This window comes from Podarcis liolepis, assembly GCF_965112155.1.
Source record: "Podarcis liolepis genome assembly, chromosome: 5".
NCBI lineage: Eukaryota > Metazoa > Chordata > Lepidosauria > Squamata > Lacertidae > Podarcis > Podarcis liolepis.
The window spans coordinates 3378096-3397090 of record NC_139556.1 but is presented as its reverse complement, the minus strand read 5'-3'; the positions used below and the strand labels follow the sequence as shown (position 1 = coordinate 3397090).

Sequence of the window (18995 nt, the reverse complement as noted above, 5' to 3'; positions counted from 1 at the left end):
CAAGAGGTTATTGGGGGAAGTCACACCCACCTGCCATACACCTGACTTCATACACAACATCATATATGACATCAGGTGTGTGGCAGGGCAGGGCAGGCCAGGCCTTCACAGGAACTGCTGGGGGCATATAGTGGGCTCCGATTTCTTCTTCGCAAGGGGGTCCACTCCCAACCGTCCCTTGGCTGACGAGGAAGAGGAGAGTGTCTTGTTCAAGGATGGGGAAATAATTTCCATTCACCAGAAACTGCTTCTCCCTCTTAGCACACCTATAGAGAATCCACAGTAATCCAATGTGAATGGATCTAGCACAAGAATTATCATGGCCAGTTCTGATTTGTCTCACTAGCTGAAGCTACTGCTTTTCACCAATACAGTGGTGCCCCGCAAGACGAATGCCTCGCAAGACGGAAAACTCGCTAGACGAAAGAGTTTTCCGTTTTGGAGGTGCTTCGCAAAACAAATTTCCTATGGGCTTGCTTCGCAAGACGACAATGTCTTGCGAGTTCCTGCTGGTTTTTTTCCCTTCCCCCCCTTTTTCTAAGCCGCTAAGCCGCTTATCAGCTGATCCGATCAGCAGATAAGCCGCTAATAGCGCTAATCCATCAATGGGCTTGCTTCGCAAGATGAAAAAACCGCTAGACGAAGAGAATCACAGAACGGATTCTTTTCGTCTTGTGAGGCACCACTGTATCATCATCTGAATAGCCAGACCTTTGGGCAGGAGGCGGGAGGTCTATGCACTTAATCTGTTCCTGCTGCCATTTGGACTGTATATCCATGATAAAAATATAAGGTCTTGTTTGTTTTGCTTTAGGTTTTATATTGTGGTTTTGGCTTTTAATATAGTCATGAGGGGTTTGGATGTAAACATTTTAAATAAATAAATAAATAAATCAAGCCGGGGGGGACGGGGACCACTGGATCTACAAGCTGTAGTTTGGATCCTAAACTGCTTGACTGGGGTGGGGGGTGGAGAGAAAGATTGTCATTTCAGTTAGAACAGACAATATCTAGTTGGATCATAATTATTTTACAAAAATGACTTTAAAACCCATTCTACACTACCTTGGCCTGAGGCAATACAACCCAGACACAAGGGAAAACTAGGCCAGAACTGAAAGTGGGAAAGGGGGCAGTAATCCCTTCTTCCATAATCTAAAATTCTACACACTTCCAGCAGAGGTCACATCAACCCTCCACAACTATTTTTCTCCAGTTATATCTCACATGTTTTTGTTTTAGACAGCTGTTTGCCAGATGGGGCATGATAGCCATTTAAATACATACAATAAAAATGGTGAGAAGAATATTAAAATATAAAAAGAGCCCTGCTGGGCTGGAACAAAGCTCCCTCTAGCTCAAGATCCCCCTTTTCCACAGTGACCCACCAAATGCCTCTGGGAGGGGCAGAACGAGGGCCTGTTGCTCTTCCCCCCGGCAAGTGAAATGGAGTGGCATATCATCTCTGAAACCTGGAAGCTGCATACAGCCACCATCAAACACGGCTAATAGTCAATGACAGACTTTTGTCTAATGAATTTGTCTAATTTCCCTTTAAAGCCATCAAACCTAGTCATCTTCTAAGCAGTCTTTCTCAACCTGTGGTTCTCCAGATGTTGTCGAACTACAACTCCCATCACCCCTAGCTAGCAAGGCCAGAGCTCAGGGATGATGGGAGTTGTAGTCCAACAACATCTGGGGACCCACAGGTTGAGAACCACTGTTTGAGGCATAGGAGTTCATAAACTGAGGCTATTCCTTTTGTCTGTCCTGAACTTCCTGCCAAGCTGGTTAATCAGATGACCATGAATTCCAGTGTTCTGAAGAAGAAAACCCTCTGTGTCATAGAATCAATAGTCATAGGTCTACACTACAGTGGTGCCTCACAAGACGAAAATAATCCGTTCCACGAGTCTTTTCGTCTAGCGGTTTTTTTGTCTTGCGAAGCAACCCTATTAGCAGCTTAGCGGATTAGCGCTATTAGCGGTTTAGCAGTTTAGCAGCTATTAAAGGCTTAGAGGCTTAGCAGCTAAAAGGCTATTAGCGGCTTAGCGGCTTAGAAAAAGGGGGGGAAAGCGGGGAAAAATCGGAACACTCGCAAGACGTTTTCATCTTGCGAAGCAAGCCCATAGGGAAATTCGTCTTGCGAAGCAGCTCAAAAACGGAAAACCCTTTCGTCTAGCGGGTTTTCCGTCTTGCGAGGCATTCGTCTTGCGGGGCACCACTGTATCTGTTTTGAGGTGCAGTGATCAGAACTCTGTACCTTCTTCAAACTGTTTCCAGTTCTCTTTAATTGCCACTGCCTGCTCATCATCATCATCACTTTTAATTTGTATACCGTCTTTCTATCTTACAATACCCAAGAATAGAAGCTGAAGAAACAAAAAATGTACACCTCATAACAATCTAATGCAATACAAAAATGTGATAATAAAAGATAACTTTAAAATAAGCAACCTACATAAAATAAAATAACATTCAACAATCATTAGAATAGTATAAAATAATATTTAATATTATTTTAATATATAATATTATATATAATATTAAATATCAGCATATAAAAATTAAAACAGAAACCCACTCTAAATAATTTCTAAACTACAATCAATAAAACAACGGCAAGCCACACTGCATAAAATAATACAATACAAATTGAGAAGCAGAGACTGGAGGGTGGAGCAAGGCAGGTGGAAGGAGGCCTTGCCTGATGAAGTCTCTTTCCTCACAGTTCTTCCTCCAGGCACAGCTTCCTTATGAGGACTCCCAGGGCCGGTGTGTGTGTGTGTGTGTGTGTGTGTTTTTGTGTAAATCCCCATTATTTCAATGCCTTCCGGCATCTGCTCCATTCTCAAATGAGCACTTTACACAAATCTCACTAGATTATCAAGAGGCTCAATTGTCAAAGCAAATTGCTAAAATCTAATAGTTAGATGACATTGGGATGCGGGTGGCACTGTGGGTTAAACCACAGAGCCTAGGACTTGCTGATCAGAAGGTCGGCAGTTCGAATCCCCACGACGGGGTGAGCTCCCGTTGCTCGGTCCCTGTTCCTGCCAACCTAGCAGGTCAAAAGTACATCAAAGTGCAAGTAGATAAATAGGTACTGCTCCGGTGGGAAGGTAAACGGCGTTTCCTTCACCTCTCTGGTTCGCCAGAAGCGGCTTAGTCATGCTGGCCTCATGACCCGGAAGCCTCGGCCAATAAAGCGAGATGAGCGCCGCAACCCCAGAGTCGGCCATGACTTGACCTAATGGTCAGGGGTCCCTTTACCTTTACCTAATTGTTAGATGAACAAAGAGGATAGGAGTAATCTAAAAACATATTCACAGATCTTGCAGAGCAAGCAGTTACAAACACACCAGAAATAGGCTTCACCTTCTACCTCATAACAGGCCAGCAGTAAAATCAAAAGGATTTATACTGATATTCAACTGAAACCAACCCTATGTATGTTGAGTTAATTTAATATTTGCATTCTGCTTTTCCAGTGACAAATGTTGAGCTCAGAGTGGCTCAGAGTAATCATAATAGTATTTTAAAAAAGCATACAAAGCAACCATCAGCAACAAACTCATCAAAACAATTAATGCAATTGAATAAAGTCATAGTAACTCATTGCCCAGATACTTCTTGATCACACAGAAGCTTATTCCAGAACAACAAAAAAATGGATTAGCTGTATGTACAACTGCCACTTCTCTCCTTCCTTGACTTATGCCTTCCCAATCTAAAATCTAGACTGGGAACTCCTGAGCAAAAGGGGCTGCTGTTTTGCCTTGTAAACACCATGTTTTCAAAACGCCAAGTTAATTTTTGTCAGATGCAGAGAACATGTTAGGGCTCCTGCTTCCATTGGCAATGGTCCCCTCTGGCAAAAGTGTGGCAGAGCAGAACACCCCCCCCCCCGCCATAGTGGTCACTGTCAGTGACACTTGCACAAAAAGAGGATATGTCATACCAAGATGGTTGAGTTTCTGTTGTTCTGATTGGGAAAATGTCTAGTTTCTAATCGGGAAAATTAATTTTAGACTTTTCTTGGCAATGCGCTTTAATACACACTTCCTGTTTCAACAAACTGCATGCGCATTGAAAGGGGGACCATCTCTGATGGAGCCTCAGAAGCAGACCAGCAAACAGGGTTTAGGAAGATGAAAGCATCTAAAAGCTAGCTGGTAGACAAAGCATTGCAGAAAAGAGAGTTATGGATACATACAGAGCTGAAGCAATCACATTGACAAAATTGCAGCCACTCTAGATCACTTTTCTCTGTCAAATCATGAAAGCCATTATTGTCTCTGCCATGCCATGCCCTGACAGGGCAAGTGCCTTGGGAATACTTGTTAGTTTAAAGAGGCGAGGATGGTGGCACTAGACATTCATTGCTCAAAGGCCAGCAGAACCCTGTTGCAAAAGGTAAGTGGCAACAGAAAAGAACAGAGTGACCCAGATACCCTCTTGCCCGCAGATTGGGCATACCAGTCAAGTTTTTAAGATGCATTTTGGCTGTATATATAATAGGTGCAAAAGCATAAATATTGAGGAAATATAAAATTAGTGTGTTAAATACCTTCAATATCTTAAGACATTTAAGACATTGCTTACACTGTTTGAAATTTTCAAGAGCATAAAAGTATTTCAGCAAAAAAAAAATCCAGGCAAAGCTTTGAATTGGATTCAATATTTTGTGACATTCAAGCTACATGAAGTGTATTTTACTGATTCAGTCCCCAATTAAGCATTACAGTTCAAAAACTTTTCACTATTGGGAAAACATTTCAAGATATTTACACAGCACATAAAATTAACATGGTTCACTTCACCAACTTTATTATTTATGTACTGTATGTGTTTATTTACTGAAATACTCAGTGCTTTTCTTTGGGGGGGGAGGTGCCAGTCCTACATATCCTTGAGTAGCCCCAGAAAAAAATGCACTGGAAATATTTATAAACTGCACTTTTATAGGATATATCAAGGTGGTCAGCTTAGGTCAATGATTTTTTTCTGGAAAACTCACACCAGTGTTTACCAGCTCTATGAATCTGTGCTTCACAGAACCTTAAGACACCACAAAAGTGGTTAATCTTAAGTATGGGTAGTGAAAGCAAGCCAACCTCCAGCTGTAGTTAATGAAGGTGGCTGCTTTTTACAAACCATAGTTTAGATTAGCCACAATTCAGAGTTCAGATGCCACACTAAACCACAGCGCATCGTAACAGAAGCAGGTGCTTTCAATCCCATCTTCATGGCTATTGCTGGAGGGGAACTGGTGAATGGGGAGCAGGGGAGCCCAGGGACTGCTAGCGTAGTTCTTAGCAGTAGTAACCCATGGTTTCATATTCCATCTGAATACTGCTGCTGTGTTGAAACATATTCTTACAAAGCATCTAGAAGAACATGTTTATGACCGATCTTGCACATTTCAGTTGCTGGCTCCGTTATTGATCTTCAGAGCTGTTGAGCACCCAAAGCTGTCATGCCCTTCAAATGGATTTGCAAATGCTCTGCAGTCCCCTTAAATCAATTCCTCTAAAGCGGAGCTGCCTGTTGGGGTTTGGCAGCAGCCCAATGGAGGCTTACTAATTCTGAAACAAGGTATCCCTGGAAGCCCCACTCAGCACTTTTCCATCACTAATAATAGAAGTGAGATCTAAATAATGATCATTTAAATTCTGGATTTCCTCCAAATGCAGCCCAGGGAGGTTCTACCACAGAACTGACTGCATTTTTTTAAAAAAAGTACTGAACTGCAGCCAAAGTTATATGTGGGCTTTTCTTTGGACCGCTGGCATCTTGCATTAATAGAAGAGAAAACACATTCTACTGCCAGGAAGAGATCTGAGTCCCCACAAAAAAAATGGCACTGTCATGGATGCCTTCATTAACGGCAGCACAACAAAACAGAAGCAGAGCGCATGCTTAGAACCCCGGCATCCTTAGTTAAAGGATATTATGGAAGAGTGGGGGGGGGGCAGGCTCTGACTGAGACTTTGGACTACCACAGGCAATGGGGCAGATCAAAGGTCTGGCTGTGTAAGGTAGTTTCATATTTTTTAAAAAAAGCCTGTTCGCTATTTAAACAATTGTAAACTCTGAAAACAACATATGAAGAGCTATAGGGTTACGTCTCACTGGGATGTGTTGGCCTTCTGAATAGTTCACCCCAAATTTTAGCTCTTGTTTTCCTTAAGGGGAATTAACACAAGCAGAAGAAGCAAACCACAAGTTCCCCTTACTAATAAAATGGGAGTTAAATACTAAGAACAGATTGCTCACCCCTCTGTGACTTCCTGTATACAACTGACAGTAATTAAACACACGGACACCAATCTGAAAAATAAGAGCTACACTTCCAAGTGAATGGCAGCCGAATATTCATCCATGAGGAATTTAAAGAGGTATGTTGTTGTTGTTAAGCTCAGCGTGCAAGGTTTGCTTCCTCTAAGTGGCAGATGATGTATGGGGTGGGGATCAGAAGGTAGTGTCCTAAAGGCTTATCATACTGAAAGCAAGGGGTGTGATATCCAACTAAGTCATACTGCATTTTTTTTAAAAAAAATATTTATTAGAGTTTCCAATTTTTACAAGCAAAAAGAAAAAAGCAAACAAAAAAAACAAAAAACACATAGATTTCACAGCTTTTTTTTTCATAACATCTTTCCCCGACCTCCTCATACCTCCCCTTCTTGTATATCTAGTTCAAATTATTTATACTTGTATATCTAGTTCAAATTATTTATACAGCAAATCCTTATCTCAAAGCATTACAGCTTAAAAAGAAAAAAAAAGAAAAACACCTTATTTTCTCTCCAACATCTTAAATTATTATAACTTTGAATAGAAGAAAACCATTTTATCAAATTCCTTTTACCATTACAGCTAAAAACCGCTTAATTTCAATCCAGCATCATTCAACATTCCTTAATTTTACAGTATTTTTGTAAATAGTCCTTAAATTTTTCCCAATCTTCCTCTGCCGACTCTTCTCCCTGGTCACGGATTCTGCCAGTCATTTCCGCCACAACTAAGTCATACTGCATGACTAACATTCGATATCACTCAAATCTTATGGTCGGAAGGGTCCTTTTCTATAGGTGCCAGAGGATATGAGAGAGAGAGAGAAATTGTGCACATTTCTAAGCTACGCTTTAAATCAAAGACAAGAATGCAGAGCCTGACACTACTTGCTGATGCTATCGAGGAAAAATACAACAGAGAAAGAACCGATACTAAGATACAGCCAGTTAGAGCTCTGAGCAACAGCAGGATGCACATGTTAAGGGCAACCCCTCAATGTGCAGCCAAGACCTGTGGTGACATCATCCAGTCTGCTGAGCAAGGGGAGTGAGTTAAAATCATGTCCTCCTGTCAGAACTCTGGAACAAGGCATAGGATGCCTTTATGCCACAATTCTGCCACTAGGGGAATTGACAAGCAAGCAGAAACCTTTATTAACTTCCTGCTCACATTCCTTTTTCTTTTTCAGCAAGCTGCAAGACTAAGAAACAAAGCAGACAAGACAATCCTCTTTCCAGGCTGCCAGCCACCAATTAACCTAGATCACCCCTCCCTCCCCTTGTACCGTTTCAGAAGTCCAAACACTCTTTCAGTAAATGCAACAGTAGTGTTGTTTTTCAACGGTTATCAAAAATATATTTGACACACAAATTAATAGGTCCAACAATCAAATAGAGAATTTTAGTGACTTGCTTTTTCATCAATTAAAGCCTATTATATTTACATAAATGCGCATGTTACCAAAGTCTGACTGTGGATGTTGAAGAAAGTGCAAGGTAGCTTTTGCTTACAAAACTGTAGCTACACATTGATAGAAAAAGCTGCCAGCTTTAACATTTTATTTTTTTATTCCTCATTACAGTAATAATAGAGATTTAAATATCACCATCCATTTGTCCCACATGTTTTCTGAATTCAGCCATTATAAGTTTGACATAGGAACAGACTACATTGAAGAGTTCCCACATCAATTCCATATACCAAGAGTATACCAGGCTCACACTTACGTAACTCAAAGGACACCATTCATACACGAGAGAGGCATTAGCAGACAAAGGTTTGAGCAGGAGGTGTGCAGAATACCACAAACTGCAGAAAAAACCTGGGGGGTGGAACTGCCCCATAAGTAACTTAAAAGTACAGAATGTTCAGTGGTTCAGATGGGGGGTGCCAATTGAAATAGGGGGGCAGAGACACATTATGAAGAAAGCACCCATGTCAGAAAAAGTCACTTCCTGATTCACAGTGTAAAGCAATTTTTATATGTCCGCTGGAACAGAAAATGATTCAAGAAATCCTGTATTTTAATATAGGGACAACTGGGCAACAGCAAATCCACCCTCCCAAAGCCCAAAAGGCAGCAGCAAAGACAAGACTACTCTAATTCAGTTCTTCTTTAGCAGAAGTTTAAAAATGTAAGTGCCAATGCAAATTTTCACAGCAAATACAGTCCATTATCCCCCAAACTGCAGGTTAGGAAAGAGTGTCTTAGAAAGCCCTGCTGTGTAGCTCATACACTGGTCAGGCTCCAAAAAACAAGCTTCCAGTGTTGTCCAGAGATACTGGACCCCATCACAGGTTGAGAGATGGGCTACAGCTATCCATTGTTTTTATCCTCAGATTGCAGGTCGGTCTGAGAAAATAATGCACAACAACCCTGCAGTGTAGTTGATCATTATACCTCTATTGCAAGTGGCAGGGGGGCTATGCTCAAAATCCACTGTTAAATGCACACCAGAAGTAGGATGACTTAGTTTGCCTCCTCCCGCCTCCCCTCAGCTAAATCCTTTGGCTTGGCTGCAAACTGAACTATTGAACTATTAAAATATTTCAGATGACAAACACTTGGAATTAGGGATTCCTGCCTTTGGAGCTAACTTTTGTGTTATCTCCATCCTCAGCCACAGGCACAGCAGGGCCAACTAGGCAACTGCTGAGGGTACAGAAATCAGAGAGGAGCAGTACTCTCCACTGAGCGACAGGGTGTTTTATACAGATTAGTTTTGGTTATATCGTATAAATTTCTGATAACCTTTTACTTTTATCAGTTTTGAGTAATTCATACATTAGAATTGTTGTTTACGTATAATTGAAATAGGTAGTCCATAGAGTAGATTAGTGGTTATGTTGAAGAGAGATTCCAAAAGTTACAACATTATAATTGCCTATTTGGCTACCTGTATGATATATACAGTGTCAACAACAAAAAATCTACTGAAGATGTACTTAATGCCTGTGAGAATTTGGAAAAACCACTACTGCAAAAATATTGATGCTGAAGATCTGTGCTGTGAACTTATAACAATAGTTCAAAGACTTCCAAAGTCTATGCAGCTACAAGGAGAACTTCTCTTCATACTACAATAAAAACTCCTGGATAATGTGCCTAATGTTTCTGTTGCTCTAAGGATCGTTCTCACACTTCTTCCCTTGTCAGTGGCAAGTGGCGAACGCAATTTCTCAAAGCTCAAACTAATAAAAACTTACATACGCTCAACAATGTTGCAGAAGAAACTACCGGTAGTTATTGGCTTGGCAACTATATCCATTGAACATGCCCAAGCATTAGGGCTCGACTTGAAATAATTGGTTGGGAAATTTACAAAGGAAAAGGAATGGAAATTGAGATTTGGATCTTCTTTTGCATTTCAGAAAGATAATTAAAGGTTGATGTATTATATATTCTTGCAATTTAAAATAAATTTAGCAATTTCAAGTTTTGTCGTTTTCATTTTTTTTCTACAATACATCTGTTTTTGAAAACTGAATTTAGCAATGGGGGCAGGGTTGCAGGTGCAAGTTGTTAGCCTTGCCTAGGGCTCAAAACATCCCTACATGTCAGGGATACTGCAACGTTTTGTTGAAGGGCCCACTTGTTGAGAAGGAAAGAAAGGAATTGACCCTCATTGAGGAAAACAATTATCTGAAGTAGGAAAACAGTTATCTGAAGTAGGCAGAACTCAGGTTGTATGTGTGCCCCAAATAAGCTGCCACTCACAATGACCCAACCTCATGTGGAAGGATGATGTGGCTTTGTAGCAAACAGGGAAGTATATGTCAATTCCAGACACAAAAACATTATTACTCAGATAGATTGTTATTCCTTAAAGAGCCAGCGCTTCTCATTTTTCTGCAACTGAACATTGCAAGGTTCAAGCCTGTTTACCAACTACAACCCTTGGAAATCCTCCCCATTGGCCCACAGGCATGAATTCTGGCTACCATGACCAGTCAATACTGACAGACACCACCTCAACATATTCTAGGGCTGAGCCCTAGCAAGGAGTGAAAGCAAGCCGCCCACCCAGAGCGTTCCGCACAAACTCACACACAAAAAACACCCCACAACTTTCTGGTTGAAGTTAAGGTTAAGTAACAGTGTCTCACGCAAAAGGATAAATCCTTTACAAATCTGGCATGAATTATGCAAAGCATGAAGGAATTATGTATTACCATTTCTACTGGAGAAGTATCTAATGGAGATAATCACAGATTACTATGCTAGGTGTGACACAGATGACAAAGAAATAGGTGGGTGGCCAATTCTAGTTGGCCAAGAAGAAAAAAGAGGGCACACATTTGCACATGCTTATATATAGATAGATAGATAGAAAGGATTGCAACAATTCAAATAGAAGTGCCCTCCATCCGCCCATAGTGGTGAAGACTGTGCCCAGGGAGACTTGCACACCTGCTCAGACTCCTGCCCAGGTGCCAACTGCTGATGGAGAACTTCTGGGCTTCTCCTGCTCTCCCTCCTTGAGCTTTTTTAGCCTTAAAGCTGACTTGGGCTTGACAGCCACTCACCAAGGGAAAAGAACGTATTCTCACTCTCTTTTCCAAAGACAGTCCCTGTTCTTCGCTGTCTCTTGTAAAACCCCATCCTGTATTGCCATTTGGAGAGGCACACGGGTGCTTTCTTAAGAGGTCCCTGTGTTCTGGTGCATGCTAGAGAACTCTCTAAGACCAGGCCCTTTCCCCTGGGCCTTCAGAAGCAGTATTTCCAGGTGGGTGAGTGCATGGAAACTGCACCTCAAGCTCTAATGCTCGGTAGCATGCTGCTTTGCTGCTGCTTCTTTTCCACCCTTGCCATCCTGAGTCAGGAGTCATCAAAGTTAGTCACCAGGTCAGCAGACACCGTCTCATCCTTCTGGATGGCTACACCTGCTGGGTTCAAAGGCCAGCACAAGGATGCCCTCCCTGCCCTAGAACTTGAGGTGGGTGGGTGTGAGTGAGGGAAAAGAAAAAGAGAGAGAGAGAGAGAGAGAGAGAGAGAGAGAGAGTCTCTACTGTACACTTTCTCTATTTCCATCGCTAGGATTTTAATCCAACATTATCCAAAACACATTTGTAATTTGTTATAAGATAATAGGGGAATTCCATGAACATGTCAATCTACTGTCCCATTTTTCATTTTCACATATAGTTACCATGTTCTATATCATTCTAAATTTCCAAAGTTCAGTATCTGGCAAAAGTTTCTCAAAATGGTATTCTACACATGAATAAAACAACCAGAAGCATGATATGCAAAGCATGACTCAGAATTTCTCTAACCCCCCCCCTAAGTACAGTTAAAAAATCTCTCAAGAAAACAGAGAGTCTAGGTTAATTACCCTTTATTGTATTGATAGTTTTGGTTTCTCATTTGGAGAAATGACAATAAATTTTGCGTTAGGAACAAAATTAGATGAGCTTAGGGCACTAAAATGTATGATGGTTTAGTATGTTACAATAGTTACAAAAACACATGCCCCCCCCAACAAATGAAAAGAAAAAAACTACATAATTTAACTTCATTCTCTTCTTTGAGATTCTTAGTTATATTAATTGAAATGTGCTTTTCATATGTTTCTTGGGACCCATGTAACACAACAATGGTGCAACTTACATAGCATAAATGTGTTGTCTTGTGCACCATTTAATAATAATAGTGAAACAAAAGCTGCATGTTCAGAGGCAGCAATAAATATCCCTCTAAACTAGAGACAGGGAACCTGAGGCCATCCAGATGTTGCCAGATTCTGTCAGCCAAAGTGGGCACGATCCACACTTGGGCATGGGGGGAGGGCAACCCAACAACATACTGGAGACAAAGAGCCATAGCTGGCCAGCGTGGGGGTCACCCAGTTGATCCCTGGTCTGATCCAGCAAGACTTTTCTGACATACGTACCAAAGCACAGGGCCTGGCATGTATACTGGACTGGAAATGACTCACACTGTTGTCTAAATCTGGCACATTTGCCAAAAACATCAACCACTTTTAGAGAACTGGGCCAAAACAAACAAGATGAACTTTAACAGGGAGAAATGTAAAGTATTGCACTTGGGCAAAAAAAAATGAGAGGCACAAATACAAGATGGGTGACACCTGGCTTGAGAGCAGTACATGTGAAAAGGATCAAGGAGTTTTGGTTGACCACAAACTTGAAATGAGCCAACAGTGTGACGCGGCAGCTAAAAAAGCCAATGCAATTCTGGGCTGCATCAATAGGAGTATAGCATCTAGATCAAGGGAAGTAATAGTGCCACTGTATTCTGCTCTGGTCAGACCTCACCTGGAGTACTGCGTCCAGTTCTGGGCACCACAGTTCAAGAAGGACACTGACAAACTGGAATGTGTACAGAGGAGGGCAACCAAAATGGTCAAAGGCCTGGAAACGATGCCTTATGAGGAACGGCTAAGGGAGCTGGGCATGTTTAGCCTGGAGAAGAGGAGGTTAAGGGGTGATATGATAGCCATGTTCAAATATATAAAAGGATGTCATATAGAAAGGTTGTTTTCTGCTGCTCCAGAGAAGCGGACACGGAGCAATGGATCCAAACTACAAGAAAGAAGATTCCACCTAAACATTAGGAAGAACTTCCTGACAGTAAGAGCTGTTTGACAGTGGAATTTGCTGCCAAGGAGTGTGGTGGAGTCTCCTTTTTTGGAGGTCTTTAAGCAGAGGCTTGACAACCATATGTCAGGAGTGCTCTGATGGTGTTTCCTGCTTGGCAGGGGGTTGGACTCGATGGCCCTTGTGGTCTCTTCCAACTCTATGATTCTATTTTATGATTCTATGATTCACTCTTGCAGCAGGCAAAACAGATTAAAGGGAGAGGAAAAGGCAGGCACTCAGCGTGGTTTTTCTATTAGGGATAGCAGATCAAGGTACTGCTGCCTCTGCCTCAGGAGCCCCTTCTCTTTGGTGTCTGGATAGAAGAGGGAAGCCAGTATTGTACCTCACTGCATCCAACATTGTCAAGGGTCATCCAGTAATTTTCCATGGAAATTACAAAGATGCACAGCAAGTCCCATTTTTAGGTGCATGGTGTTTGGCCCTTTTCATAACCAGAAAAAAAAGAATAGGGTCACACTACTTTTACTCTGAAGGGAACGGAGCCTGGTGAGTCACTGAACCAGCATCATATTCCCAATCTAGATTGGGCCCCTGCTAATGGCACGTTCAGGACCCGCCAGCTGCTTTTCCTAAAAATAAAAGTAACCGTGTGTGTATGTTTGTTTTTGAACTCTGATTAATGTAACATGCAGTTTGGCCACAAATTAGGCAAAGTAATTAGCCCTATGCAAATATGCTTAATTTCTATAATTTATACAGGTCACAGTTTTCAAACTGCTCTGTGCAGGATTTCTCCCTTTCTGTTTTAAAAGCAGAACACAAATTGCCCTGCTTATGTGAGATGCTGCTATATGGACATCTGATATTTTAACAGACTTTTTCACTGTTACAATGACCCCACTTATATGTGATGTCACAGACTGAGGATCAGATCTCCTGGTGTAATTAAAATAAACAGCTCCAGTAGGCAGGAGCATGCAGTTTATTGCTGAAATAGCTGGAAATGGAGCTACAACATGGCTCTTTATGTGTTAACATAAAGAGGAAATGAAATCTTGGCTAGATTTATTTACAGTACTACATTAAAAACATAAGACTGAAAATATAGAAAAATAGATATATGGTACATGGAACAAAAATGTAAATAGCGGGCAACATTCCTGAAGTGAAAGGGACTGGTCAAAACTGATGACTGGCCTAGCTTCATTATTTTACCTTGTGACTGCAAACATTTTACAGATGTGGTCACATGTAAGTTCATACATATTTGCACTGGAAAAACTGCAAGAGCAAAAATGAGTACAGTACATAGCCTAAGTCACTTTGACAGAGAACAGTATTATATTCAGAATCCCAAGCTACCCACATTGCCTTCCTTGGCAGTTATTTCACAATAGGCTTCTAAAGAGATGGATTGGGCTGTATAGATTTTCTCAAGCTTACTATTTTCTAAAGAAGTGCCTAGTATGAACAACAAGCATAGAGAATCTTTAGCCTCTATTTGCACAGACCCAAAGGGAGCTCACTTAGACCCTGACAGACACTATGAAGTCACTCAGAGCAGGGAGGGTCTGATTCAGATGGAGATGGAGGTGGGAAGAAAAGCTAAACAAAAGAGCCTCAAACTATCTAATAAGCTTGTGATTTCACACACATCCAACAACAACATATAACTCAGTCTGACAATAACCAGAGAACTGCTGCATTATCAAACACTGGGAGAGAATTCAGGTGCTGTGTAAGAACTGCTGGTCAGTCCAAGACATCTTGGCACTACGGTGGCACATCAGACACAAGGTAGTGGCAGCACACAAAAGAGAAACAGAGAGGGCAGAATGCAACTTTAACAACAACAACAACAACAACAACAACAATAATTTATTTATACCCCAGCCACTCTGGGCAGCTCCCAACAGAATATTAAAAATAGAATCAAGCATTAAAAACTTCTCTAAACAGGGCTGCCTTCAGATGTCTTCTAAAAGTCCGGTGGTTGTTTATTTCCTTGACATATGATGGGAGGGCGTTCCACAGGGCAGGTGCCACTACCGAGAAGGCCTTCTGCCTGGTTACCTTTAGCCTCACTTCTCGCAGGGAGGGAACCGCCAGAAGGCCCTCGGAGCTGGACCTCAGTGTCCGGGCAGAAAGATGGGGGTGGAGACGCTCCTTCAGGTATACTAGGCCAAGGCTGTTTAGGGCTTTCAAGGTCAGCACCAACACTTTGAATTGTGTTTGGAAACGTACTGGGAGCCAATGTAGGTCTTTCAGGATCTGTGTTATGTGGTCTCGGCAGCCACTCCCAGTCACTTAAACTTGGCTAGGGGCTGGCCACTCTTAATGCCTAATTTATTGCAATAAAGCAGCTACAATGGCAGTACAACCAAAAGGCAATGTTACAAAAAAGTCACTCACTTGATTCAAATAAAAGTTCATTGCAGAAACATCCACCACAAATTGCTTTTCCACACTTTCAACCTTCAGGGAACACTTTCCACACCAACTATTCTACTGAGGAACCCGCATGCCTGTGCCCCAGAGCCCTTGAACGCTATGGAGGATTTTAGAAAGTGCCCTAGGGTGTCCCCTTCTTTCATGTGGGGCTGTTGGACCTCACCTTGACCTTCTGTGAACCCATAGAACCCAAGCAACTTGTGACTGCACATAGGCAAACGGGCTACCTGCAGTGGTGGACAGGCTCAGGGAATGTTGTGGACCATTACTGATGTTTTCACTGGGAAAGGGAAACCCTGCTGTGCCCCCAAATAAATTTCATGATTCAAGATGGGGAGGAGGACAATATAACTCAGCTGTTCTACAGGAATGTATTCCTAGAAGTGTAAGCAAGGCAAACCTGTTAGAAGTTTTGAGCAACATCTTCAAAGGATATTAGAAGCAAGAGAAAACAGATTACTTTTAAAGCTCTTAACCTATTTACACAGAGATTAGGCCAGACATAGACCTCAGAACACACAGCAGGTGTTGGATCAACACAGGAAGCAGTCAAGGTCCAATTTTTTTTGGGGGGGGGCAGGATGTGGGGAGAGAAAAAGATACTCTTGTTTACATGGCTTTCTAGATACAAAGTACACAGCCAGCTTTATTCTCTCAGCATAAAGCTTCAGTTTTGTTTTCCAGTTTGTTTTCTCGCAGAGAAATAAAATCAATGCTGCTTTATCAAATTCCCTCACAGATGGCTATGGATTGTTTCCATGTGATGTGAGATCTCAGCTGTTAGGCAGAGTCCGCACATACAAAATGCTCCTGTGGCTCCTGCTCTGACAATAGGATCCATGCACCATAAATTACGGCCATGAGTCAGAGATAAGAGAGACAATGAAGAAAAGGCTCTATGCTGGCTATCTGAGCAAGTGTGTAAGTAAGAGAGGTGGGGAAAGAGGGAGAACCAAGCCATGCGGATTTCAATTAAACTATGATGCTGAAGTGCTTTCCAGTGAGCCCCAAGAAATGCACACTCTCCACCCCTTTCCTGCTATCTAGCTGTCTTCTCCCACCATCTATCTCAGACTAGTAAATAGCCCAACAAAAACGTTTAATAGCTCAGACAGGCATATCTCTGCTAGCCTTTCATGATGCAAACACAGACTGAAGGGAAAACAGAACCCAGACTCTCTTACCGCTTGCAAAGGCCTCTCTGTGGGGAGACAGTTCTCTTTTGCCACAAGCAATTGGACTAGTGGCCACTTACAACAGTCTCCTGATCAATTTAACAACCGGAAGATAAGACAAACTTTGTCCAATCTAGACAAGCAACCTCAAGACACTCATGTACTGCTCCATTGCGGTTTTCGGCATTGTTAAGGGAGCAACAGGCATCAACTATACATTGAAGCAATATACAGAAACCCCAAACATGTGGATTTTGGGGCCTAGTAACCATATTTTGACAGGCAGAGTGTTTCTAAGAACTGCTTAGCATGCTGTTTCTCATACCTCAAGATTGCCTACATAAGAGCATGTGATGTGGGTTAGCTAACAGAATAATACAGTACATGCTTGCCACTGTTACCGGTATATTCATAGATCACCACCAGACACAAATTCCCACCCTGCTTTCAGCATCTGCTTATCAGCTGAGCAGGAATCCCTGAAGTGAACATGAGGGGAGGGGAAGTTTGTCATGAAACTATCTCCTAAAATTACCTTTTTCTTGTTTGGGTAAACAAAAATCTTTGAGGGGGGCGGAGTACAAGGAGTCTTGTATTCTCTTGTGGGGTTTATATGCTCCTGGGCCCACCTCTGGCATATTTCAACCCTTGAAACATATGAAGGAGAGACAGGAACCAAGTGCAGAATACATTTCCTTCCCCACTAAATATTGACAAAGAGCTCAATCTTATCAGGAATTTGGCGGAAGGATTTGCAGATCACAGGAGCCTGTTTCCAAACAGACCTGGGTACTGGCATGTCTTCTTCTTAGAAATTAAGTAGGCCTCTTTTGCATCTGGTTCACACCCTAAAAGCTACGGATAGCCAAAAACTGGGCTGCCACTTTTATAACAAGAGAGAGAGAGCGATGTCTTGGTTCTGTGCCTTTGACAGCAGCCTCGCCCGCCCAGAGAAACGCAGCATATGAACTCCCCCTCCGCCCTTTATCTCCATGGCACGAAGAAGGGTCAGCTGCCAGGTTTCTGTGGCTACCGGGTCGCCTTTGGCCCTGTTGGTCTGTCTCTTCCAATCTGAAAAGGCGGCAAAGGCCAGGCAAAGCCACGCGCTGCCTTTCTTCTGTTTCGGCAGCAGCAGCAACACGCAGCGCTACGGAAGCGCATCGGGGCAGAGAGCTGCCCTGGCCGGGGGGGGGGGTCCGCCCTCCTCTTCCTCCCCGGGAAGCCCCCCACCCCGGCCACTCACTCACTCACTCACCCAGCCCGCTGATCTCCTGGCGGATGTTGACGCGGTTCCTCTCCTCCACTATCGCCCGAAGCATCTGCTGGAGAGAGCGGTCCAAGTCGCCTCCGTCCTCGTCGTCTTCTCTGGGCCCAGCCTGGCCGAAGGGCTTGAAGGATGCCATGCCGACGCCCCCCAAGATGCGCTCATCGCAGTCTGCCGCCGGGGAAGGGCGAGCGGCGGCAGGGCATCCCCCTTCCTTCCTCCTCCTCCTCCTCCTCTCTTTCGAGGTCGGCGAGGAATCTTCCTTAATATATATATCTATTTCCTGCCTTCCGCGGAGAAGAACAGAGGGCGATGCGCCGGGCGCGCGAGTCTCCGGCTAAGAGCTGCTTTGGTCAGGGGCTGAGCCGCGGACCCCGCGGGAAGGACAGAGGCGCGCTCGGCTTCCCTTCCATGGCCCAAGCGGCGGAGAGAGAAAGCAGCGAGAGGCTCCCAGAATGAAGTCCGGCGCCCGGCCGGGCTGCTGCTGCGGCTCCGCGGCGCGCTTCCCCGGGCAAAGTCCGGCGCCGTCCAAGCTGGGAGGCGCTTCCGCCGCCCCGATCAGCTGAGAGGCTGCGGCGCCCGGAGCCCGAGCAGCACTTCCTGCAACACGCGGCCAGGAGGAGAGAGGAGGAGGAGACGCCGCCGCCACCGGGGCTGGCAGCCAATGGGCGCGCCCAGCAAGGCGGGGGATCGAGCGGCTGAAGTCATCGCGACACGAGGAGGGAGGGAGAGGAGGCCGGCGAGACACGGAGGGGGACCCTGCCTGGCCTCGCAGCCCCCTCCCCCCCCCTTGCTCGTGCGATAAGAGAGACCTTAGAGAACAAAAAGAAACCACTCCTTGATTTATAAAAGAGAGCACCGCACTTTTTAAGATGATCCTGAGATATCCGGAAAGTATAAGACAACGCAGCTACGTGAGAACCTGGATCATGCCCGGAATAGTATCCTGATGGTCCTTGACTCTTCCCTCTGCACTCGCCACACCCCGACCCAAAGGGCTCCTCCGCCCTCCCCGCCCTCATGGTCTGGCACATCGGAAGAACAGGTTTTCACAGGGAAAGCGTCCGCCCCCCCCAGCTCCCCGCCTTTGTATTGTATGAATGCCACTAGCTCCTAGGCCAGACGTGTATAGAGTAGTTCTAGTGCTCTGTGCATCAGCAAAAGGACATAAGAAGAGCCAGCCACCCAGAGTTATACCCAGCCAGATTGGGGGCGGGGTATAAATCATAAAATTATTATCA

The 18995-nt window shown here is 43.6% G+C and overlaps 1 protein-coding gene across 2 annotated transcripts in view; it reads right to left on the bottom strand.

Moving 5' to 3' along the window:
* KIAA0930 overlaps positions 1-18431 on the bottom strand; it is a 60946-nt gene extending 42515 nt beyond the window's left edge. Inside the window, exon 1 of one of the 2 annotated variants that reach the window (XM_083503489.1) lies at positions 17746-18431. In XM_083503489.1, the coding sequence (XP_083359615.1) occupies positions 17746-17893 (148 nt within the window). In that variant the 5' untranslated portion in view covers positions 17894-18431. The remainder of the gene's footprint in view (positions 1-17745) is intronic. The other variant, XM_083503490.1, reaches the window with a different exon arrangement.
* Positions 18432-18995: the final 564 nt, after the last annotated feature.